Source organism: Phalangium opilio, unplaced genomic scaffold, assembly GCF_054372755.1.
Source record: "Phalangium opilio isolate 3A_F unplaced genomic scaffold, DU_Popi_V2 ptg000089l_1, whole genome shotgun sequence".
NCBI lineage: Eukaryota > Metazoa > Arthropoda > Arachnida > Opiliones > Phalangiidae > Phalangium > Phalangium opilio.
Genome location: NW_028324194.1, coordinates 4,866,373 through 4,891,116, shown reverse-complemented (window position 1 = coordinate 4,891,116; position 24,744 = coordinate 4,866,373). Strand labels below are relative to the sequence as shown.

General features: G+C 37.1%; 1 protein-coding gene, 2 long non-coding RNA genes and 1 other non-coding gene across 8 annotated transcripts; 1 reads left to right on the top strand and 3 right to left on the bottom strand.

Moving 5' to 3' along the window:
- Nucleotides 1-4,330: 4,330 nt before the first annotated feature.
- LOC149647127 (uncharacterized) lies at nt 4,331-5,235 on the bottom strand. Its single transcript, XR_016371794.1, has 3 exons — nt 4,885-5,235; nt 4,538-4,829; nt 4,331-4,466 (listed from the first exon to the last, which is right to left on the bottom strand). It is a non-coding gene; the product is annotated as an uncharacterized LOC149647127 (long non-coding RNA).
- A 1,297-nt stretch (nt 5,236-6,532) lies between these two features.
- LOC149647126 (uncharacterized) lies at nt 6,533-7,526 on the bottom strand. The gene is made up of 3 exons (XR_016371793.1): nt 7,375-7,526; nt 7,268-7,310; nt 6,533-7,190 (listed from the first exon to the last, which is right to left on the bottom strand). It is a non-coding gene; the product is annotated as an uncharacterized LOC149647126 (long non-coding RNA).
- A 2,069-nt stretch (nt 7,527-9,595) lies between these two features.
- LOC149647125 (sterile alpha motif domain-containing protein 3-like) lies at nt 9,596-15,529 on the bottom strand. 5 transcript variants are annotated; one of them, XM_089849985.1, is made up of 10 exons: nt 15,248-15,529; nt 14,571-14,692; nt 11,609-11,871; nt 11,315-11,545; nt 11,157-11,253; nt 10,606-10,794; nt 10,339-10,542; nt 10,096-10,276; nt 9,962-10,038; nt 9,596-9,896 (listed from the first exon to the last, which is right to left on the bottom strand). In XM_089849985.1, the coding sequence occupies exons 3-10, from the start codon at nt 11,869-11,871 to the stop codon at nt 9,627-9,629; spliced, it is 1,512 nt and encodes a 503-aa protein (XP_089706111.1). In that variant the 5' UTR covers nt 14,571-14,692; nt 15,248-15,529; the 3' UTR covers nt 9,596-9,626. The 5 variants fall into 5 exon arrangements, with proteins under 5 accessions (XP_089706111.1, XP_089706112.1, XP_089706110.1 ...); XM_089849986.1 differs by lacking the exons at nt 14,571-14,692; nt 15,248-15,529 and adding an exon at nt 14,334-14,459 and having other exon boundaries at nt 11,315-11,374; nt 11,447-11,545; XM_089849984.1 differs by lacking the exon at nt 14,571-14,692 and having other exon boundaries at nt 15,248-15,527.
- A 2,096-nt stretch (nt 15,530-17,625) lies between these two features.
- TRNAV-CAC (transfer RNA valine (anticodon CAC)) lies at nt 17,626-17,698 on the top strand. Its single transcript has one exon. It is a non-coding gene; the product is annotated as a tRNA-Val (tRNA).
- Nucleotides 17,699-24,744: the final 7,046 nt, after the last annotated feature.

Here is a 24,744-nt window from a genome sequence, read left to right as displayed (position 1 = left end):
TACGGTTGAGGTATAGCGAGAGAGTAGAGTTTCCACAGCAATTGAGAGATATTGAAAAGGCTTGAACAATTGACTATTTTAAAATTGAATTCCTGCACTTGCAAAGAATTAAAAAAAGCGATAGATGCATATATTTAGGTTGTTTAAAGGGTAGTGATAGTCATCTCCACTCGGAGAGGTAATATTTTGGCTTTCCCAACTTGTTGACGTTTGACTTCTAGCGTACACCGTTTTCATAATTTTTTAAAATTTAGGGTATATAAGGCGATTCATTCACAAATGATAAGAATAAGCGCAATTGCGTGAGCATTTGGTGGATGCCCTGTCATTGGGAAGCGAAACTTTCTCGTAACCGTAGCCGATCGCGCGTGCATCTTAACCCCAACGATGATAATGGAGTAGAAGCCAATGTTGCAGATTGGCGTGTATGTGGTATATACCATATGAAAGACATGTGTGGAGATAGCGTATGAAGTAGAATTTTCCTAATTTCTGTTAACTGCGAACGCGGTCCGGGAATTGTGAACACGGTTGCTCCGATTTGCCAACTGCGAACGTAGTGACAAACAGACACACACACACAGAAACGTCCAGTGTTATACCTCTTCGTGACGTCATCGTCACTCGGAGAGGTAAAAACCGGTGTTAAGGGAAAATTCAAGTGATTTTTATGAATTCCTCTAATTCCAAGACATTCCAGCATATTGAACTCTCCGATTATTATTTCCCAATGATTGAAAAATCAAAATAAGTATGAATCCCCGAAGAATTGTAATTTTTTTTTTTTGGATTTTTAAAAGCTTGGGATTTTTTAGGATGTTTCACTATGCAGGGAGAATTAGTAGATGATTTCTCTCTTCACCCTTCACGCTCTAAGCTCATATCAAAAAACCTTTAATTTAAAAATACACCATATGAGGTAAAAAAGTGTTAAGTAAAGCCCAAAGGTGTTTATCCGCACCATTCAAACAGTTTTATATTAAACAACAATGCGATTCGTAATTGGTTCGATTATAAACGGTTGTGTTTACACGTGGTTTCAAATCGTTTCCAATGCGTTGGCAACGGTTCGTGCAAGCTCGTGTAAACGCGGCTTGTATTTCCGTTTAAAAACATTTGAATAAGGGTCAATTAACACCCTGCCGTTTTCCTAAGCACCCATTGATAGAACACCTTCCAACTGAAACAAAAACACCCTTCAGATTAAAGCACACCTGGAAGAGTTAATACAAGTTGGGAAACCAAAATAAACCTCTCCGAGCCGAGACGATTTTACTTTTAAAACACAGTTCCACCACCCAATTAAAAACCGGAATTACATAGTTCAAATTGGCGAGATATTGCCCATGTCATTTGTAAAGGTTAAAGCGCTTAATAATTCTCTGTGTATCCTCAATAAATCTAATGAGGACCTAATATCTATCACTTAAATGTGTGTTTAACTTTCGTCTCACTCTGAACCGTTAAGACCTATAAGAAGACACAAAACAAGGTCAATTCTGGTTTAAATCTAGGGCATCTTATTTAAATGACCCAATCGTTTCAACACTTTTGGAGAGATGAATTATTAACATCCATATTATAGTATAAAGATAAAAGTTACGTTTACACTATATATAAATTTAGTAAAGCTGAATTAAAAAATAAACACCAAATTTGAAATATTAATATCAAAAGATGTTCTTGGAATATTGAGATGAAACAGAGCTTTATAGCTACACAACTACTAAAAGAATCGTAATGCCGAAAAATATTTAAAATATTCCCATTTAATATTCTACAAAAACAAAATAATATCGTTTCATCTTTTCATCCTACTCGCTTTATATTAACTTTGATATTCGTGTAGTGTTTCGATTCAGATGCAATCTTCATTACTCGTTCTATATAAACTCTCTCTTGTGTCATTACATAGAAAGAAGTTTATCTTAAATAATTAAATAAATATAACTGATATTAATTATTTTAATCGTCAGTATTTTACGTTAATTATAGTTAAGTTGGTTTAAGAAACTTAATTCCTAAAATAATTTTAAACATAGCTATCTTTAACGTTATACTTCTAGGGAACACCTATATCAGAACTTTTGAAAATTTAGAGTATATAAGGCGATTGATTCAAACTAAGGGATAATAAAGTGCGCAATTGCGTGAACCTTTGGTGGAAGCCCTGCCATTGGGAGGCTAGACGTTTCTCGTAACACTAGCCGCTCGCCGCGTACATCTTAAGACTAACGACGATGATGGAGTAGAAGCCAATGTTGCAAATTGGTGTCTATGTGGTATAGTCGAGAGACGAGTAGTTGGTGGTGTTAGAAGCCATTAAGAACAGATTGGTGTGTATGTGGTGTACACGAAAGACAAGTGCATGGTTTTGTTGTTAGAAGCCACTAAATACCGGTTGGTATTGGGTGAAACAATTGGCGGTTAGACAGCAGATGAAGGTGTAACGGCTAGTTAATGAATGGCGTCAAGTAAGATGGATAGAGCGATGAAGTGAAATTTTCCGAATTTCTGTGTACCGCGAACGCGGTCCGGAAATTGCGAACACGTTTGCTCCGATTTGCCAACTGCGAACGCGGTGACAGACACACACACAGACAGACACACCCACAGATAGACAGACACACACACAGACACTTCCAGTGTAAAACCTCTCCGTGACGTCATCGTCACTCGGAGAGGTAAAAACCTAAAGGTGTTTCTACGTACCAGTGAATCGCCATTTCCTTTAAAAAAATACCTAATAAAAAGAGTCAACTAGCACCTTTTTACGGAGAAAACACCATCTCAGTTACAAAACACTCTAAAAAGAGTATATAAACACCTCAAGGTTTTTCCAAACACCCACGAAACACCTATTTTTCTAACAGTGTTCTTTCGCGAACTTTAACGATCTTTCAAGAACCCGCATTTTTTCATGAACCCTCAAGTATCTATCGAGAACCGAAATGTTCTTTCACGAACCCTCAAGGATCTATCGAGAACTTGAATGTTCTTTCACGAACCGTGAAGGCTCTCGCAAGAACCCGAATGTTCTTTCAAGATGGTTCAAGGATCTTTCAAGAACCCGAATGTTCTTTCTAGAACCTTCAAGGATCTTTCAAGAACCCGAATGTTCTTTCAAGAACCTTCAAGGATCTTTCAAGAACCCGAATGTTCTTTCAAGAACCTTCAAGGATCTTTCAAGAACCCGAATGTTCTTTCAAGAACCTTCAAGGATCTTTCAAGAACCCGAATGTTCTTTCAAGAACCCGAATGTTCTTTCAAGAACCCGAATGTTCTTTCAAGAACCCGAATGTTCTTTCAAGAACCCGAATGTTCTTTCAAGAACCCGAATGTTCTTTCAAGAACCCGAATGTTCTTTCAAGAACCCGAATGTTCTTTCAAGAACCTTCAAGGATCTATTAAAACCCCACACGTTATTATAAGAACCCTTTTAATTAGATACGATCTGCTAAGAACCTTCCTGTTCTACTGTGAACCTTCATCCACCTCTGGGAACCTCTAGCGTTCCAACAAGAACGTAAGAGTTCTATTGAAAACCCTCGAAGAACCCTTTTTTTTTACAGTGTAGATGGCGGAATGAAGTGACGCGAACCTACACCAAGTATGCTAGGACGGGGACAGAATATCTCGTGCCCTATGTTCTTGCTAATAATCATAGCAGAAGTAAGATAAGGGACTAGAAAAAAAATTCTATTGCATTGGTAATAGATCCTGGCACTAGTGAACAAATTTGAGGATTTTATGCCGCTTCCATCGCGCCTACAATAGAGAGAAAACAAGGTTGGTCGAGTTCCAAAAACATTTCCTATCCCCTCAACCTAAAGCCGCGGAACACAGACAAGGGTGCTTTAATTTAGTTCGGCCGTCTACCACCCCGAGCGTCTAAAGTTTTGGAGGGAAAAATTCAGAAACCGCTACCAGAGGGCCAACTGTTGGTGTGTTATCAAGAATATTCACTTTCGCCAAGTGAAGAATTTGGTAATCTCGATACTTCTAGTCCCGTATCTTACTTCTGATCATAGAAATCTTTCATTAGACAATGCAATTATTGTGAAAAATGTTAAGACGTTCCCAAAACCATAGAAAACGGTTTCAAAGTGTCAAATGTGAACATGGCATATATTTTACACGACAATAAATGCGAACACGTTTATATTGTATCAGTAATGTGGCGGGCCTTGTCCATTAAGAACTATTTATTACTTTTTGGGCAGCCATTTTAAAAGATGTCGGAATGTTTAATGTCAAAAACAAGAGATTTAAAATTTTATAAGAATGAAAATTTTTAAATAGTCTCAGATGTCGCTAGTTAATGAAGAAAACACTAACATCAAAGTGATTTATAGCGGTTTTTTCTTGAAATGTTTTCGCTTATCCCGGTCTAATTTAAGGACAATGCCGAATAATATGTTTTATACTTTGGTTTTTATCCAAGGTCAGGAAGGATGTCACTTTAACTGTGTAAGATTTCATAGATTATTGTCCATTAGAAACAATAGTTAAAAAAAATTTCACCAAAGAATTGTACTCAATGTTTTGTCCTTCCAAATCTAAAATTCAAGCTGTAGCTCATCAGTTCAGGAGCTTAGACTCTCCGTTCCATATGTCCGTTGTTGAAAGCGTATCGTAACTCGCCGAGCATTACCAAAAAGGAAATCGTCATTGAAGAGATGCACACGAGAAGTATGGCGCCAACATCTCCAAAAGTTGTCTCCGAAAACGTTAAACCCTGCTTTGTTTTCAGGTATTTTGAACAAGCCTTCTTGTTCAACAGAAAGTCGGCTCTGACTGCATGTCCAGTCGCCAAATAGTTCAATATTCTGTCCCATAAAGAAAATGTCAGCAACTAATTTTACCAGTGACATAGTCTTTTACCTTTGATTGATCAACTCTTTCACTGTATTCGAAACCGCCTTGGCCACAGGGTAAGCGGTGAAGTATGTCGAGAAAGTACCTGAACTGTAATGCAAGGATTTTTGCGGTCTGTAGAAATGAAGACAGAAGAATTCAAAATTGCGAACGGTGCCGTAGTAGACGGCATTCCCTTGATTGAAGACGAGGTGGTTGTCTCTAGCTCGTTTGAATTTTTTGAGCCTTCTTTTGTATTCTAACAGAAAGTCTGGATGGTCTCTCTAATTAGAAAGTAAATTTCGTCAAATAATAAGAAGGGGAAGCTATATAAGCAACTGCAGTTTTTATTAATTAAATCACGTAGAAAGTAATTTCTGCCGTCATAATCAAATAATTATTGAAGTCGGTCCGCGGTTCCCTACCGTTACAGCAGTTCCCTGTAAAGTTCAACCGGGACGTGAAAAACTTAGTCGTTTTTAATGGTCCAAGTTTGGGTAGAAGAACCCTAATAGTATTAATTCAGGTAATTTTAGGTTAATTTAGGTTATTTGAATTTTAGGTACGGTTAGGTTACGCTTGGTTATTTGAACCCTGGTATTGTTAGATCAGGTTATGTTTTGAATCCTGATCCCCAATAGTATTGGTCTGGGAACGTTTAGTAAGGCTTAAATAAACCCATTAGTATTAGCAGTAGTCCATTAAATTAGGTTAGGAAGTAACCAAAAGCGGGGTTTTGGGACTCCCCTCTTTCTGTTCCAGCAATACTGAAGAAGGGCAACACATTCGCCACCTCGCGGTAAGTTTTCTCAGATTTCTGTGTTAGGTGCGCCCCTCGTACACCAAAGTTTGCCCTATTGCATGGGAGAGAAACAGCTATTGGCTATACCAGCATAATTGTAATTGTTTACGTCTTAGATCAAGTTAAGTTTTATATCTTGAACCGCAATTGTACTTGGTCAGGTTTGGTTTGGTTTTTTAAATGAACCTAAATAGTTGAAATCAGTCAACGTTTGGTTATTTGAACCCCAATGTATGGGTTAGGTTATTTTGCTTGCGCCCCAATTGAATTTGGTCAGGTAAGATTACGTTAGGTTTGGTTTGGATATTTAAACCTCAAAAGTATAGAATGGTATAAATTAGGTTAGATAAGTTTCGGTATATGATAATCTTTGTATACTTCATTGGTAAGGAAAACTGTAGCGTTAAGAATTGGGCAAAACTGTAGATTAACACGGCTTTTTCCCAAAACAGCAGGGTACACCCATGATATTGTAGCTACAGTAATTAAGTTAATTAAAACATAGATAAAAATTTAGTGTAAGGACATATTTGGAGCGTTTCAATTGTCTTCTTCGTTTTAAATATACTTTTAGAGTAGAGTAAGACCAAAACCAAAGATAATAAAAATCGACGAGGCCAAGGGTAAATCTTCACTTATTATAACAGATTTCGAACCTAGGCATCCTTGACTATGAATGACTCAGCCCCATCTATCGTCACCCCTGTGATTAAACCCATTAAGTTTTACCTGCAAGTGACGCACGCCGAAAAACAATGCGCATGTTGGGGTGTTTGAAGATATCATCGAGGATATTTACGTTGCTATTTCGAGAACTGCTCATACGAGGTACACCAGTTTTGGTGTTCAATTTTGGTGCTGTACAAAAGCAAAAGTGTGTTCCCAGTGTGTTGAGATTACAACAAGTATATGTTCAGACGCCCCATAACAGAGCTGTAAAGTCCTCTTAGTTAAGTGGCCAGTGATTAAACCTATTATACCTGCAAATGACGAATCGAGAGACCATTCTGCAAAACAATGCGCATGTCGGGATATTTGAAGATATCATCTAAGACATTTATGTTGCGATCAATGTCCACCGTCAATTTTGTCGACAGGTTCGCTTTGAAGACTTCCATTAAAATGAGACAGCCGACGAAGTAGGTGGCCAAAATAACCTTCTTGGCAGCTTCGTATTTGTTCCCAAAGTTGTTGGAGACCCCATCAAGAAAACGGCGAATTCTTGGCCCGAATCGCTTGGCAATCGTCAAGAAATTGAACAAGACGAGAAAGAGAATAATTATCGTCCACACCTTCGAAAGTTAGTGTTTTTGGTAGAAGAAGTACACTAAAGATGAAAATATCAACCCACCTTAGGAAGAAAGACTTCAATGACTCCACTCAGTGATATTTGGTACTCGCCTTCTTGGAAATAGGACAACATTTTACATTCTTCATGCCAAAAGGGGTGGCTAAAAGTTTGATTATACGTTCCATAACGAGCAAAGGACTCAAAGCCAAGAATAAACTTAAAAATATAAACATCTCCACCCTAAAAGACGATAAGAACAAATTAAATGGTTTTTTTTCCTGATTTAGGAAAATTACTAGTCCAAACTTAACGCCTACCTTGATAAATTTATCATCGGTAGGAATGTACGTTAAGTTAATTCTGTAAAAAAATATTTAACATTTATCTTAAACGCAAGTAAGCTGGAAACCTCTTAAAAATTCACCGGTCGTTCGGATGGTTTATGAATTCCACTTTTAGTCCATCTCCTGGGTGGATTCTCCTCAGATTAAAAGTTTTCTTCACAACGTCATAATGTTTCTAAAATGAGACTCGCATTAGAATTAGGAAGTCATTTTCCGTGAGACCGAGTTTATATTATAACAGACTGCGTCATCATGTCAACTCGAATTTTTATTTTACATTCGCCAAGAATATTCCTAAATCATTTGTCTGTCACCGTATTTAATTCTAACTGTAGGAGATCAACTCGCGCTATACAACCAAAATTCATTGGACGCGGACTGTTTTCTAATTAGTAAAAACTTCTCTAGTTCCACGGCGCGTCTAAGTCTAGTTGTTCGAACCATTAGAGGTATGCGAAAAAGCAATAGAGCAGCACAGCACCTAACTTAATAAATCAAGGCATACTACTCACTCTGAGCACCACAAATCTTATGGTCTCGATCATCGTGTGCTCCAAAGTTTCTGCACGTAACAAATGAGGTAACACAGTCGAACGTCACGCTATTTTAAAGACAAGTCACGTTAAAAAATTTACGTATTAGGAGGAGTTTATAATAACCCCCCTTCGGTCCGGGGGGGAGGAGGAGAATGAAACTGGTTGAAAGCCCGTAAGCAATCTTGGCTGGTGAATTCTTTGACGATCCCAATGTAGTTTCTTTCCCAATTCTTCCAAAAGCCGGAAGGGGATCTTTCTTAAAAAGGGTCCCAACATAACTGGTTTTACGTTCCTTTAAAGTCAGGACAACTGCTGTAAACGCATACCATAGCGCTAATGTGCTCTTTTTCGCGATACTTTCACATTACGAGCTCCAATGTGGTAGCGGATCTTGCCTTAATCGGTTTCTAGCCACGCTTGTTCATGGCGTACCCCGGCCACAAACAAAACACATACATCCCCCCTCCGTTCATCTGAACAGTGTTTAGGCATAAGTCTATTATGTAAGGTCCCCATAAGTCAGAAACAAAGTCAATTTAAGTCATTAGCAAATATCCCTAATGAAAGAAGAGGGTAAAGAAATCTCATCGCCCCCTGTTGGACTCTGGAGGTACCACAAAGCGGATATGACGTTATTGAATTTCGTATTGCGCATGTCTTAGTCTTAAAGAATGAATCGTAGGCAGGTTTGAAAATGGCGGGGTCCAGGAATGAAGCTGGGTGGTATTAGCCTAAACTAAAGTAGTATTTAAATGAAGAAGTGCATTTAATTAACACAAAAAGAGGTAGAATGTATTCAAGGTTAGTAGAAAACAATTGCACGAAAAGTATCTAGTGTTACTATTAGATTATCTTCTTAACACCGTTAAAGATGTTCAATCTGAGGTTAAGCCTTGCGATTTAAAGTCTTATCAAGAAAAACTGCCAGATCCATTACTTCAGACAGTTAACTGAAAGTGTAGCTTGTTTTCATCTTGTAACTTAACTTAATCCTCCACGTAAAGATGACAATGGCCGCTTTTATTTGTCTCCACCGTTATATTTAAAGTATGTGACATGATTTTACCAAATAAACAGCAATGCAAACTGTATCCGCCGCCATTCCCCAATTGGTGAAAAAGTTGAAAGTCCTACACTCTTAAAAAAATTCTTGCAATTTTGAATGAAAAAACATTCAATGCCCTGCCACTGTGCCAGCATGTTATTTCATTCAAGTTTGAAAATATTTTTGAACATTCAAATTTGCAAGTACATTCTGACACTCAAAATTGAAGGTTAAAACCAGCACGTTCGAATGTTCGCTCGTTCGAGTTTGAATGTTCGCTCGTTCGAGTTTGAATGTTCGCTCGTTCGAGTTTGAATGTTCGCTCGTTCGAGTTTGAATGTTCGCTCGTTCGAGTTTGAATGTTCGCTCGTTCGAGTTTGAAAGATTGCTCGTTCGAGTTTGAAAGTGGGCTTATTCTAGTTTGAAAGTGGGCTTATTCTAGTTTGAAAGTGGGCTTATTCTAGTTTGAAAGTGGGCTTATTCTAGTTTGAAAGTGGGCTTATTCTAGTTTGAAAGTGGGCTTATTCTAGTTTGAAAGTGGGCTTATTCTAGTTTGAAAGTGGGCTTATTCTAGTTTGAAAGTGGGCTTATTCTAGTTTGAAAGTGGGCTTATTCTAGTTTGAAAGTGGGCTTATTCGGGTTTGAAATGTAGTTTATTCAAAAATGACTGTGAAATAGTTCTTGTTTGTCAGCGCGTCAAATAATAATAATAGATAAAAATGAAACTTAAAACCACTTTATTTCAACATCCTTACAATGATATGTTATTTACAACGTTCAGCACTGCTGTAGAAATTTTTTCTGGCATTATTTTGAAAACTATCTTCTGTAAAAACTCCATGGTTCTTGAAATTCCTTTTGTGTATTTTAATTGAAAAGTATAGAATCCGCAGAAAGTAGAGGCCACCGCTTCTTCAATTGTGTCCATTTCAAATGTATGGCCGTTAATAACCACTTGAACAATTGCGGTTAGGCAGTCGTCACTCAAAAAATACATTGTAGGTTCTCCAGCTGTGGGAGCCTGAATGTTGTAACAAATTGAAAAATCAATAAATAAAATTCTGTTCCTGGGTTATTAAAACTTACTGAGTATTTCATCCAAATATCAGGATTTTCTCCGAATAGGCACGGAATTAGCAAAAGGCAAGCTCGAACCTCTAATTCTAGAATTAATGACATTTTAATTTTTGCGTTAGCTTCGAATGGTTTAAATAACCCACCTTTCTTCGCGTCTTCAGCCATGACCTCAGATTTAGCTTTTAAAGCCTCCAAAATCTTTTTAGCATGTTTTTTTTTCTTGATCAAATTCATAACAACATGCGTAATTGGCTTAAAAAAATGCAGGAGTATTGTTTCAGCAGATGGCTGAACGTTATATAACCTGCTTAATTCTTTCATAAGCTGAAATAATCAGCAATTTAAACAAGTTTTTAATATAGCTGAATAAGTGATATATAACGTACCTGTTTCTTTTGGTTCAAAAAAGGAAATTTTTCAAGGATTTCTTGAGTGTTGTGATTAAATGAAAATTCCATTCGGTAATTCGCAGTCCTGAGTAGCTTATCCTCCATGAGGGCTTCATTAGGATTTAATTTATTAGCTTCTTTAGCTAATACAGCTAAATGAACATCAATGCTGTCCTGGTCTTCTCCAATATGAGAAAAAACCTAAAACAATGTTTATAAGTATTGAGAATGAACAGCATGAAATATTACATGAAATAAATTTACCACAGGACTTAAACGTTTCAATTTTGGGTTTTCATCATCTTTACTGCGGTGATTAGTCCTATCTAAATCGGATGCCTTATTTTTATAGTGCAGGCTGTGCCTCCGAGTCATTTCCATTACTTTTGGAATATGTTTAAGAGGCATTCTTGAATGAGCAAATTTGTTTTTAAGAGCAACACTCCAAGTCTTCTAAAATTTAAAGAAGCACGGAAATTAATATTTTGAAATTTAATGTTTCTTCGGACTTCCCCCCCCCCCCCAGATTTCCCTAGTTTTAAACTTATGATTTCCAATTCTGGATTCATCTGCGACTTTTCTAATAATATATAATTCCGTGACTTTTCCATTACTAGCGTAAATTTTACTGACGTTTTCTCCTCATACATGTCTTTGACATTTTCTTCCCGTACATATTTCCCTTTAATTGGTCTAATATTGGAAAAGCTTTCAATGAATGTCAAATAAGTTGTTACATAATCCTTGGATTTATGTCTAATATTTGGTTCATTGTCCTATCACAAACTGGCTATAATTTTATGTTTAAAACATACAAATCCTGATGATGCGCAAAGCAAGCGATCCTTGAGGAATGGGTACCTTTGCACCAGCTGCATACAAACATTGTCGTAATCCGCTGAGGTCGGATACCTGAATACGAAATTAAGAAAGTGCATTTTATGAACTTAAAAATTGTTTTTGTAAATCTTACCAAGCACAATATTTGCTCATATCTTCAAAAAGCAAATTAATGATTTGTGTGCGGTATTTCCTTGTGAAAACAATCCTATTCTTAGTACTAACTAATTCCATGAGAATTGGTGTTAAATTCGGTATTTTATACGTGAGGGGGAGACATTCACGAGTGCTGGCACTGGTACCCTCTGTGCTTACATCCACATCCATCTGGTCCACACCTTGATCCAATCCCATATTCTCCAAGCTGATTAAGAAAAAGAAAAATGACAGTGCAAAAGGATAGTTTTGAATTAATTTTAAATATTACCATGTTTGCTGTTTGGCTTGCGTTTCTTCAACTTCCTTGGCTTCAGGTATTATTTTTAATTTTGACAAAGTAGCCGGCATTTCTGAGCTTTTGTAGTTAGCCCAGTCTTCGAAATCCTTATTATAGACTTGTATTGTTTTAATTTTAGATATTTTAAATACTTTAGCTAATTCTAATTTTAAATTTTCTAAATCTGTGTTGTCTTGGCATGTATAAAGTTCCTTCTCTTCGCCACAAGTAACATGATAATTAAAGGTATCCATCTTTAAGAGAGTACAAAACTATTAATAAGCGAGACCTTATGCTTCATCACTATAACATCCTGGTAGTTAAGTTTGTAAGATTGAAGTGGAAAATTATCTATCTCTTGGCCTGGTAAAAATACCCGCCATTTACTTTGTTCCTTAATTAAGTAACAATTATGATGCTTAACATACTCAGAACAGTAAGTTTCTCTTCCGGCAATACGCCATTTCCCCTCAATTTCAAGAATAAAATATATTTTAACATAAATAGGAACACCATTTTCACCCATTTCGACAGGGAACAAATATCCTGCTTTGTACTCTACACAGTCAGTTCTAAGGGCCGATGCAGATTGCGTTACCACGGGAATAACTCGTGTACCAACGTAATCAATTAGAATTTGATCTTTTAATCCTTGGGGTAACTGATCAAAGCCAACTTTATTAGATTTCACATAGCTGTCGTTTTCCAACCCACTACTACCACATTGTTCCCAGCATTGCAAAAGTTGGTGTCGTTTTGTTAAAGTTGAACATATATTTCTGAAATTGCGAGAGACGCTGGCTATATTCTTGAAGTATTGGTGCTTCGCTTCGAAACGCATACACCATAACTTAACTAGAGGTCCATACTTTTCAATTAATCGGGGATAGTGAATCATATAATGAACTTTCGGTGTGAAGTTAGCATTAGGCAAAGCTCTTAAACTATCGTAAAAATCTAAAATTATTTCATAAAGATGTGGTAACCAATCCGAATCGATAACTGGGGCTGTTATTATCTCTCCAATTTCAATTAAAGTTAGAAGAGCTTGCCAATAGTCATCCCCACAATCAATGTATGACCCAAACAACAAAGGAAAGAAGTACAAAAGACACTTTTTTTGGGAAGCGGTACCAACAATGCTATCACTTGCAGAATTTAAAACTTGTTTAGTTATTATTACGCATTTGTCTTTTATAACTAAATCTTTGTACTGAAAATCTTGAATGACAGAGTTTAATTTGTCTAAAGATAATTTTTTTTCATTTATCATGTGGTTTATAACTAATTTTAATACTAGTGGGGCAACCCCCTCTAAAAAATCGTGCATAATATCGGGAGGCAATGATTCTGTAACTTTGAAATTGGGAAGTACACTAAAGGGCGATGGTCCATTAACTCCGTATATAGAGCGATTTGACGCGTCCAATAAAACGGCATCCAAATGGTACTTGTGCATTTCTTCAGTCCGGATTATCAGGTCATTTTCATCGAAACAATTTCTTATTTTTTCCTTTTTAATCATACAGTGACGACAAATTCTACCCCCCGAAAAGCACTGTGAAAATCCACCTATACCATGACTGGATAAATTATCACCTGAAATAGTTGCAACGGTTCCCTTGATAGTTTTGCTGTTAACGGTAATTCCATCCATTTCTAAGCTCTCCAAATCGTCAAGTAGTGGCTTTAAAATTTTCGCGTATCCATATTTCTTGATAAAGGGATATCTAACCGCTAGAGCTAGTTTAATAAAACTTAATTTGCTCCTGTATTTTGGATTTATATTTCCAACATAATAATACACTAACGTAGTTTTATGCTTGCCCCTTTTCGAGCCTAACGGATTAACTAATTCCACTTCATCTAAGTAAAAATGAAGACGAATACTTTCTGAATCTTTGCCGAAAAGCGGGTGATTTTTAAATGCGCTTCCTTGACTAAAGTCACTCAAAAACCTGTCATTTTCATCAACTTTTCTTTTTAAAAACTCCCCCCAAACATCGGAATGAGAAAAAAACGTTTTTAACACTTCGTTGATGGGCACATAACTAACGGTGTCCTTTAAAATCTTTCCATTCACCCTCCTCGTGCCAAGAACATAATCAATTGGCTCAATCAGATTTAAATTTTCTTTGCAATATTTATGTAAACAGTATTCGCTTTTTATAACATTAAATAGCGACTGTTTTATGCTAAATGACGGCACTGCCCCATCCTCTCTACCTAATCTTAAGCAAGCCTCTATGCACCCGGACACCAAGTTTAGAACGCTGTTGGAAATACTAGTTGTTATTGATATGGGGAGCTTATGTTTTTCTCTGATCTCTAGCATCATTAATGCTGCATTTCTTTCAATGCTTTCCAATTGGGAAATATCTGACTCACTATCGTAACTTCCTGATTCTGAGCTCTGTGACTCATTAAGGTCTACATTTGGTCCATCATCAGAAGTATTGTCATTTACTGCTTCAACAGCTTCATTAAAGTCATTTGTGGCTGATTCTATTTCTAGTTGAATTAACTGCCCTTTCTTAACGTGATTTCTATACAAATGGGATCGCAGAGACTCAAAATTATTGAAAACGTGGGTACACGAGACAATTACGCAACGGAAAACTCGATTTGGCTCATGACTGTGTAGTAGTCTAGTGTGTTTCAACCATGCAAGGAAGGTGTACCTTTTCACCAAGCAGAAGGAACATGTATAACTAACCATATTTATTAAGCTATTATTTATTAAATAAATAATTGTTTATTTATTTATAAGTCCTTAATCCTAACCATTCAACTGTATTTAAAAACAAGGTGTAGCTATTTTTAGTACTATGTTGTTGATAATCTGAAATAATTTTTCTTTTTAAATTTAAATCTTTTAAAAATATTTCGAAATTTAATAATTTTCACTTAAGTTACCAGAGAAAGTTTCCTCCCCCCATCTCTCAGCACTAACTTCAATACAATGTTGTTACTGTTAGAGCAAACACATTCAAAAGAGAGAATATCAGCAGGCTGCAGGTGTACATCCGTGACGGCGCGATTTACTTGCACCTAACTCTTAACCTATTGAAGAGGCTGACAAAAGAAAAGGGGAAAGCAAATTTTTATGAAAAAAAAAACCCCTTGGACAGCATTCGTGGAATTATACCGAATTTTTTTCCACGAGGCCTCCACCCTTTGTGACTAAAAAAACTAGAGTAGGCCTAGATGATATAAAGCTATAATGGATTCGATAAGTGTTTTAAACAGAACCGATTAAACTTAAATCAATTATTTAAAACTAGGTTCGTAGATGAGACCTCTTTTAAACCAAATAATTAAATATATAACTTAATTGGATGTGTTCACTGTGAACACAAGGCTATTAACTAATATGATTTTTTACAGAACCATTTTAACACAAACCATTAATTTAAAATTAACTGTGTATCAGACTTTTTCAAATCATTTATTTAATACCGATTTACTTCATACGACCACAATTTAATGATGATTCTAAAAATCTTAATAATCGATTTTGGGAACAATCTAATCACACAGAGACTAATTCACTTAGGTTTATCAAGACAATTTTTGGTTTATGTAAAAAAACTCTTAATTACCAGGATATTAATTAAAAATAGTTCTTACTTGAATTTTAGGCGATATCCTATTACGTAATACCGTTCAGGACTCGGTGACCGACAATCGTTAACTGATTATCTTTAAAATGATTCCCGCAAACGTAAACTATACGACTACAGACCGCATTGATAAATTTTGTTAAGGAATAGGCCTACCGAGCGCATTGACTTTTTTTATTGAATAGGCCTACCGACCGCATTGAGGAAATTTTTTTACGAAGTAGTGAACACCTTTTATCCACGCGTACCAGGGGCTTGAAATAGGGTTGGATATAGTAAGGGGCTTCTCCCTTTTTTTAAGGTAAGGAGAGAAAAACAGGGGAGTATTCATACTGGGGGGACGAAGTACAGATTCCATTAAAGTTGGAAAGATTCAAAAACGGGTTGAACGTCAGCTATTGGTTTGAATGAACCAAAATGTGGCTTAGTCAATTTTGAACGTTAGCATTCAAACTTGAAGGCGTATTGAACGCATATTTCTAAGAGTGTATCCTAACTTCCGGTATAAGCAAACAGCCTAGGAATTATAGATGGCGCTTTTATCGTACCCGCCAAATTTTCAAAATGTTTATACGAGTACAATGCCGGTAGTATAGGACCTAATTGGGGACTCATACTTATGGGGACCTTACATAATAGACTTATGGTTTAGGTAAAAAAAAAACGTTTTAGTTTGCGAACCTATGAATCAAATCTGAACCAATTGATTTTATAACGACATTTACGCAGGGCCGTCGAGAGAGGGGGCAATTCGGTTCATTTTCCCGGGACCCGTAGTCCCGTACCTCTCGGGAGCCGGCCGGGTCTCGACCTTTGTTAATTCTAGTGGATAATGGTTGTGAAAATATAAATATGGAAGATAAAATATATTTTCTTCAACTGAGTTTAAAGGGACTGTAAAGTCGTCGGCGGACCGTTGAATTTGTTTTGAAAAAGCACCTGACCCCCTCCCCCACAATTATTTACACTTTAAACAGTGAAAGGCCAAAAAGAATGAAGATTGATAGTTTTATCACTTGAGAATTCTGTTAAATTCCTCTTAGTCCCTTTTCTCCTCTTTTCTCAATAAGCATGAATCACTCTAAGTAAATATAAACGGGGGTTCAAGTTTTGGTTCTCGTGGAAATAACCCTAGACCACAGAAAAATTTCAACATTTTTATAGTTGTTTCTTTGCTGTGGACAATCGGGCAGGCATAAATTTTATTAAATATATCGTAAGCCAAAATGTAGCATACCAACGTCTTTCTGAATTCAAAGCTGATGGTTATGGGTTTAGAAAAAGCATTCAAATAATCTAAAAACAAAACAAGTAGTACGGACAGCGTCTCGCAGTCCCTCATAAATGGGTTGCTTAATTGTGACTTGATATTTTGTGAGTTAAAATTGAGGAAGCCAAAAGATATCTTACATGAACTTCTAAACTAATTATCCGTACAAAAACAAAAACTTTTAAAAATATGTCAAGCTTCGCTTTGGACCTGCTCACGTAAACTGTTCTGAGATTCCATTCACAGCCAAGTTTTAAATAAATTTTTGTACAGTTATATAATGCACTAGCTGTTACAGGCGGCGTCGCTCGCGTGTAATAAGAACTTCCATCAAAATGATATAAAGAAGGGATAGATTTTACTGATGACTAATATTTTTGTAGCACCCTAGGAGCGAAGGCACACAGCGTTGCCCGTTAGCCCGTCGGGACATTTTTTATTACTTTTCATGCGGACATTATTCCATAAAGAAGGGTTTTTAAGTTTTTGGCCGCCATTTAAAAAGATGGCAACAAATCGAACCCGAAAAACCATTCAGCCTGTCTATAGGTTGCCAGTGTACTAAATATTTGTGAAATCGGTTGAAACGCGCGTACTTTGTTGCATAGAGATGAGTTTTTACATTTCTGGGCGCCATTTTTTAAGATGGCGGCGGATTGGAAAAATCTTTCTTAGTACGCGCCTATCAGAAACGTTCCTGCAAAGTTTCAGCCTTCTAGGGCAAGCGGTTCGGGCTGGGCGTTGATTATCAGTCAGTCTGTCAGTCAGTCAGGACTTTTGATTTATTCTACAGGGCCGGTAGGCACTTGTAGATATGACTTGATACCGTTTTGTAACGTTAAAGTAATATTCACCCGCTTTTGCTAATTTCCTATGGAGATTAACATGGGTTTTTCGTGATTTTTCCCCACCGATAACTTAAAAACTACAGCGAAGATACTTTTCGGAATTATCTTAAATTAACAATTAAGTATTCAGGGTGTGCTATCAGCCAGTTTGATCAAAACAATTAAGTCTAAGTATGTTAATTTTAGTTAAATATAGAAGTACGGCTTTGACCATCGTGATTGGACATAATAATTATCTAGATCTCTTGGAAAACTCAGTGTTAGTACGTATCTGTATTGTGGTGGTTATCACGTCCGCTTCACACGCGGAAGGTCCCAGGTTCGAGCCCTGGTAGATACATGTATTGACCATCGTGATTGGGCGCTTGAATTAGCTATATCTCTTGGAAAACTCAGTATTACCACGTATCTTTGGTGTAGTGGTTATCACGTCCGCTTCACACACGGAAAGTCCCAAGTTCGAGCCCAGGTAGATACATGTTTTAACCATCGTGATTGGACATAATAATTAGTTAGATCTCTTGGAAAACTTAGACTTACCACGTGTAGTGGTTATAATAAATATTTAACAATTATTTCACTTCACTTGGTTTAATAATATGACATAGGTAGCATACTTTTTCCCTACTTTTAAAACCATTAAACTAAGTAATATTAGAAGTTCAACAGATTGTCAAAAAAAGATGTTAAAAGCCACTGTAAATGGTGCTTAAATGCCTAATATTTCCTTAATACTTCCAAATAATATTAGTAAATGGCGTGAATTGATCATAGAAATGGGGTTAAAGCACACCCTAAATGATGTCTTTTTTGGCACTGGAAAAAACAGCATATATGGTGTTTGAATGCACCATTATATTTTTGAGTGCAAATGTATGACGGTAAAGCAAACATAATTATTCAAAATTTAATTACATTAAGACTGAAGTAACAGATATTATATAAAAACGTCTTGGTTTGGACCAAGGCCGAAAAAACAAACGATATGTGAGAGGTTTATCAATTGACTGAAGTTTCAGATATTGAAATTTTTTTCTAGTTATTTTTATCCACTCAATCCTTAATCAATATTTAATTCAATCAACTGATTTTACTGTTAATCGATCTAGTCCCTCTAAATTAATTGAAAAAATTACATATCTACGCTTTTTCAAGAAAAATTAATTTCATGATAAAATGTTTTCGGAAAATGTAATTGTTCTTGAAAAAGCGTAGATATGTAATTTTTTCAATTAATTTAGAGGGACTAGATCGATTAACAGTAAAATCAGTTGATTGAATTAAATATTGATTAAGGATTGAGTGGATAAAAATAACTAGAAAAAAACTTCAATATCTGAAACTTCAGTCAATTGATAAACCTCTCACATATCGTTTGTTTTTTCGGCCTTGGTCCAAACCAAGACGTTTTTACCTCTCCGTGTGACGTAGTCCAGGAGAGGTTCTGTAACGGCCGTGTCTGTCTGTCTGTCTGTCTGTGTGTGTGTGTGTGTGTGTCTGTCTGTCCGTTGTTACACCCACGTGACCGCGTTCGCAGATTGCGTATCGGAGCAAACGTGTTCGCCATTTCCGAACTGCTTTCACAGTCACGGAAATGGCTCCTCTACTTGTGTTCTCACACCACCATCTTCTGATCTTTGTCCATCCCACATGAACACCAGTCTGGTATTTATCTGACTTCCAACACCATCATCTTCTGTTCTTTGTCAATCCCACATTGACACCAGTCTGCACTTACACTGGCTTCTAACACCACCATCCACTGGTATGCCGTCTATTCCATTATAGACACCAATCTATATCATTGGCTTCTACTCCATTATCATCGTTTGGTTTTAGGATATACGCGGCGATCAGCTAGGGTTACGAGAAACGTCTAGCCTCCCTAAGGTGGGATCGGCCACCAAAGGTTTTCGCAATTGCGCTTTTTCCTTACTATTATAATGGAATCGAATCGTATATATACCCCAAAATTTGAAAAAAGCGGGAAGAGGGGTACCCTTCACTTTAAACGTCAATATTAGCAAAGTTTGAGAAGATAATAGGTATAACTTTATTTTAAACGATTTAACTATTATTAATGTTAATTATTGAAGATTAAAATAATTAAAAATAATTATATTTATTTAAATATTAAAGATAAACCTCTCGTACAAAGAGAGATTATCACTGCCTCCTGTATCAACCAAGGCCCGTGCATGCGATATATTTCCTTCATTGCCTCCTATATCTACCAAGGCCCGTGCATGCGATATATTTCCTTCATTGCCTCCTGTATCTATCAAGGCCGGTGCATTGTGATATATTTCATTCATTGCCTCCTATATATATAAAGGATGAGGGCAAAAGTGTTTTCATTGGATAATTTTGTTTATATAATCTTCTCGACACGGAGAGGTAATATTTTGGTTTTCCCAACTTGTTATATATATAGATATAGACATCTTCACTTGCTTATAATATTGGTAATATTATTATCTCATTTCTGCTGCGCTATAGCCAAGTTTTATATAAAGTGCATGAAATTCAAACATATTTATATGAAACTTGTTCGTACATCGGATCTCAGAACCTTTGCATATTTTTGCACCTTAGTGTTTTTGTTAGGATCTCACTTCTTTACAAAGGTATGGTTTCTAAAGTGAGAACTAGAAAAATATTTATAGAAATTTCAGTATTTTTAAATTTTTCCTTACTTTTTAAATGAAATACTAAATAAATCCCTCATTTTAGGATTCTACCTCTTAGAATTTTCATGATCGGTCAGTGAGTGAAACTACGAAAATTTGACTTTATTAATATCGCAACCGTAGGGAGGTTTCTTATATTACTTCTGGTACAAACTTATAATTTGGCGATAGAGGCAGGCCCAATGAGTTTTATTTGTTAGTGAAACTTCAGAATTTAACCTTTAACCAGAACGAAGATACCAGGGCTTAAAATTGTCCAAGTTTGGTAGTTTGGAGTGCTTTTGGGGAGTGCACGGAGTGCTTAATTTGTTGGACCCACTGCTGTGCACCCACATATTTTCCCTCCCGATGAGTTGGTGAATTTTTCTAGGGGCCCGACTCATAACCATTCCCGGGGCCCACAAAGTCTCTCGACGGCCCTGCTTACAAGTTGGGCACAAGATTAAATTTTGGTCAGCCATAAGTCGGTAGACCTAAGATACTAAAGTCGGCTAATGAAACCTTTTGCTTGCATATATGGCATCGGTATACCCGATGCCTAATTTATAAACTAGTTCAACTCTCTTCGGCCAACATGACAGTTAAGAGAAGTCAACATAAAAGATGTCGGCCGACGATTTGGCGGGTAAAACATTTCGACACGGCACCGGTCATCCACATGACCCAATATGTACCAGTAGTTGGAATTTTGTTCAGACTGCCAATCTACTAATCGATCGAACCATCAAAAGGAGAGTCGCCGGGCGAATGGTTAGTTTGTTGAACTGTAATCCTCAAAAATATGGCCACCAAAGGTGTGCTGGCCGACCGCATATAATTAGAGCCCAATTAAACTTGTAGAAATACACTGAAAAACGCGGTTTTCCGACACTTTGGCGGCTCGATTAATTAACGAGCGAGCTTTTTTTAATTTCGAGCCGAACCGATAGGCCACTGCCTTTGCCTTATGCAGTCAAGCTAAGGCAAAGGCAGGAAAATATGGCAGTCCGACACTTTCCCCTATTTATTTTTTTCCATTTCATTAGAGCCTATATAATGTCAAAGGTATTGAAAAGTTAATCGGGAAAAGTAAAGGGGTAAAAATTAAAACATTTTATATTTAGCGCGAAAAATAGTAACCACGCAACAATCCACAATTTCACGCATGATCATTCTTTCTTGAATAAGTAAAATTTCGATAGCATTTCCTTCAATATTAAAATTACAATTATTTCTAAGTACTAAAACTTCCCGATAAATCACAAAAATTAACGCTGAATCGCATGCTGGTGCAAGAAATCGGAATATAGTAGAATTAAGCTCCCTCGCAATAAATATCATCTCGTTCAATTGCAAAATTAAATGAACAAACCTTAAAAATTGGTTTCTTTAAACTTCGGACTTTATATCGACATAGGAAAATAATATATAGCTCCCTATAAGTATGAAACGTAGTACATTTTCATACTACAGCATTTGCTTCCAAATTTGGCGCGCTTACGCTTTTACGCCCCGTGGGAGAAGTTTCGGTACTACGAGTAAAAGGGGGGCGAAACCATCGCCGCCACCTAAGGTGCCCGCGAAAGGCACGATGGACCGGGGAAATATCGCCGCGCCCGTAGAGACACAAGATACTCCTTACCTCGTACCAGTGTAGGCAGTGCCGGAAATAAGGGAAATTTCTTATAGGACAAGTGTCCACTGAAGTGTGCAAAAATATAGTCCCATCTTCATAGTCAAACTATCAAAACTTGGGAAAATTTAGTGGTCAAAATGTCCAGTGACCCCCTGAGTTTTTAGAAAAATTATGGGACATTTTAAAATTTTATTGGACAATGTCCAGTGTCCTGTGCTTATTTCCGGCCCTGAGTGTAGGAGCTAACACCAGTCTGCACTTACACTGTCTTCTAACACCACCATCCACTGGTCTTCCATCTATTCCACATAGAGACCAATCTGTATCATTGGCTTCTATTCCATTATCATCGTTAGGTTTTAGGATTTACGCGGCGATCAGCTAGGGTTACGAGAAACGTCTAGCCTCCCTAAGGTGGGATCGGCCACCAAAGGTTTTCGCAATTGCGCTTTTTCCTTACTATTATAAGGGAAACGATTTCCATATATATAGCAAAATTTTAAAAGAATCGGGTAAGAGGGATACGCTTCAATTTAAACGTCAATATTAGCAAATTTTGAGAAGATAATAGGTATAACTTTATTTTAAACGATTTAACTATTATTAATGTTAATTATTGAAGATTAAAATAATTAAAAATAATTATATTTATTTAAATATTAAAGATAAACCTCTCGTGTAAAGAGAGAGATGAAATCATTGCCTCCTATATCTACCACGGCCCGTGCATGCGATATATTTCCTTCATTGCCTCCTATATCTATCAAGGCCCGTGCATTGTGATATATTTCATTCCTTGCCTCCTATATCTATCAAGGCCCGTGCATTGTGATATATTTCATTCATTGCCTCCTATATCTATCAAGGCCCGTGCATTGCGATATATTTTTCAAAACCACAACCAAAATGGGAAGCTCCTCTCAGAAACATAATAATTTCTTTTCTCTGTATTTGAAATGAAAATATGGATAATATTGCGCTCCTTCTTTAATGGTATGAATCCTTGCCTGTCTATTAATATACGTAGGAGTAATACGTTTTTAGCGAAGTCTAGAGTGGATAAACATAAGCGATATTGTTCCGGAAAAAAAAATACTGCTTCCACTAATGGGTTTATACTCCTTGTTAATATTATTATTTGAAATGACTGTTTATATACTACTTAAGCCATACTACATCTGTATACAGGGTGTTTCTGATAAGTCTGCCATGAATCAAGGGGCGTGTTCTTTGGGTCAAACTGAGTGGAAAGTGTCAAAGAACATGGGGTGTACAAGAATTTGCAACGAAGATATGGCCCCCCAAACATTGGCCCCTAAAACAAGAAAATATTCGAAAATGTAGACTAAAACAAATTCAGCCTTATCAACTTGTTTAGAAATATGAGACAATTTCAATAGTTTCCCTCTAACATCGTTATTGAACTTTCACCTGGCAGAAGTGTATTAAATGAGTAGAAGTATGCCTACTCTAGTAAAGTAAATTCAAAGTATCATGGTACCTTTCGGTTGGTATTACTTTTATTCTTAACAAGTTAACATGGACGTTACAGGTATTGTTCAAAATGTCCACCAACGGCGTTAAGACAAACATGAACCCGTCTTTCGAAAGATTCTTGGACATGTTGGAAGATTCCTGGCATGTTCCTGATTGTTTGACAACCTTCAATAATTCGTCTTCGCAAGTCTTCCTCATCACGGACTTCATTCTTGTACACGATGTCTTTGAGATGACCCCAAAGATAGAAATCGCACGGATTTAAATCCGGAGATCTGGCTGGCCACGCAACTGGTCCTCCACGCCCAATCCACCTCAAATTAAACGTAGCATTAAGATGTTCTCTAACTGCACGGCTGAAATGTGGGGGTGCCCCGTCGTGCATAAACCACATGTCACGAAGTAATGCTAACGGTATGTCCTCGAGTAGTTCAGGTAAAGTGTCTCTTAAGAACGTGAGATATGCTTCACCATTTAGTCTGGGTGGAAGAAAATGCGGACCTAGTAAATGATTACCGACAATGCCGCACCATACGTTTAAAGAAAATTGCTGTTGGTGACTTCTAACACTAGTTGCGTGTGGGTTTAATTGGCGCCATTCGTGGTGGTTGTGATAGTTCAGAATTCCATCCCGGGAAAAATGTGCCTCGTCGGTTACTAAAAGGACCCGTGGAAATTGATTGTCCTCTACTCTGGCCAAAAACCACTCGCAAAAGCCGATGCGTCTTGGATAATCTGCCGGGTTAAGAGCTTGCACCTTTTGAATATGATACGGTTGAAACTGATGTCCGCGGAGAATTCGCCAGACCAAAACGTCATTAACATGTAATTGTCGTTCAACTTGTCTGGTACTTGTCGAGGGGTCCTCATCGAACATGGCAAGGACGTCTTCCTCGATTTCCTCCATGTCTTCTGGAATGTCTCGCTCTCGAACGTTGTTGGGTTGTACTTGTCCGATGTCCCTCAAGCGCCTGTCAACAGCCTCGAACGTACGACGATTTGGTATGCGTCGTTGCGGAAATTGTTCCTGGTATCGCCGCTGTGCTTCCACTGAATTGCCCTGCGCCAGTCCATACATGAGATGCATGTCTGCATATTCTGCATTGGTATACGCCATACTGTACTACCACACGTTCGTTCGAAGTGATACTGTGACGTTATCAACAACATCGCGTTACTTTATAGCAAACCACCGTTTAGTTTTTACGTTTGCGTCATGACTGTCAGCATTGTTTTTTATTCACGGACTTCATTCTTGTACACGATGTCAAAAAAATCTTTGAGATGACCCCAAAGACTTTTTAGCAAACCACCGTTTATTGTTTACGTATTACTTGTTAAGAATAAAAGTAATACCAACCGAAAGGTACCATGATACTTTGAATTTACTTTACTAGAGTAGGCATACTTCTACTCATTTAATACACTTCTGCCAGGTGAAAGTTCAATAACGATGTTAGAGGGAAACTATTGAAATTGTCTCATTATTTCTAAACAAGTTGATAAGGCTGAATCTGTTTTAGTCTACATTTTCGAATATTTTCTTGTTTTAGGGGCCAATGTTTGGGGGGCCATATCTTCGTT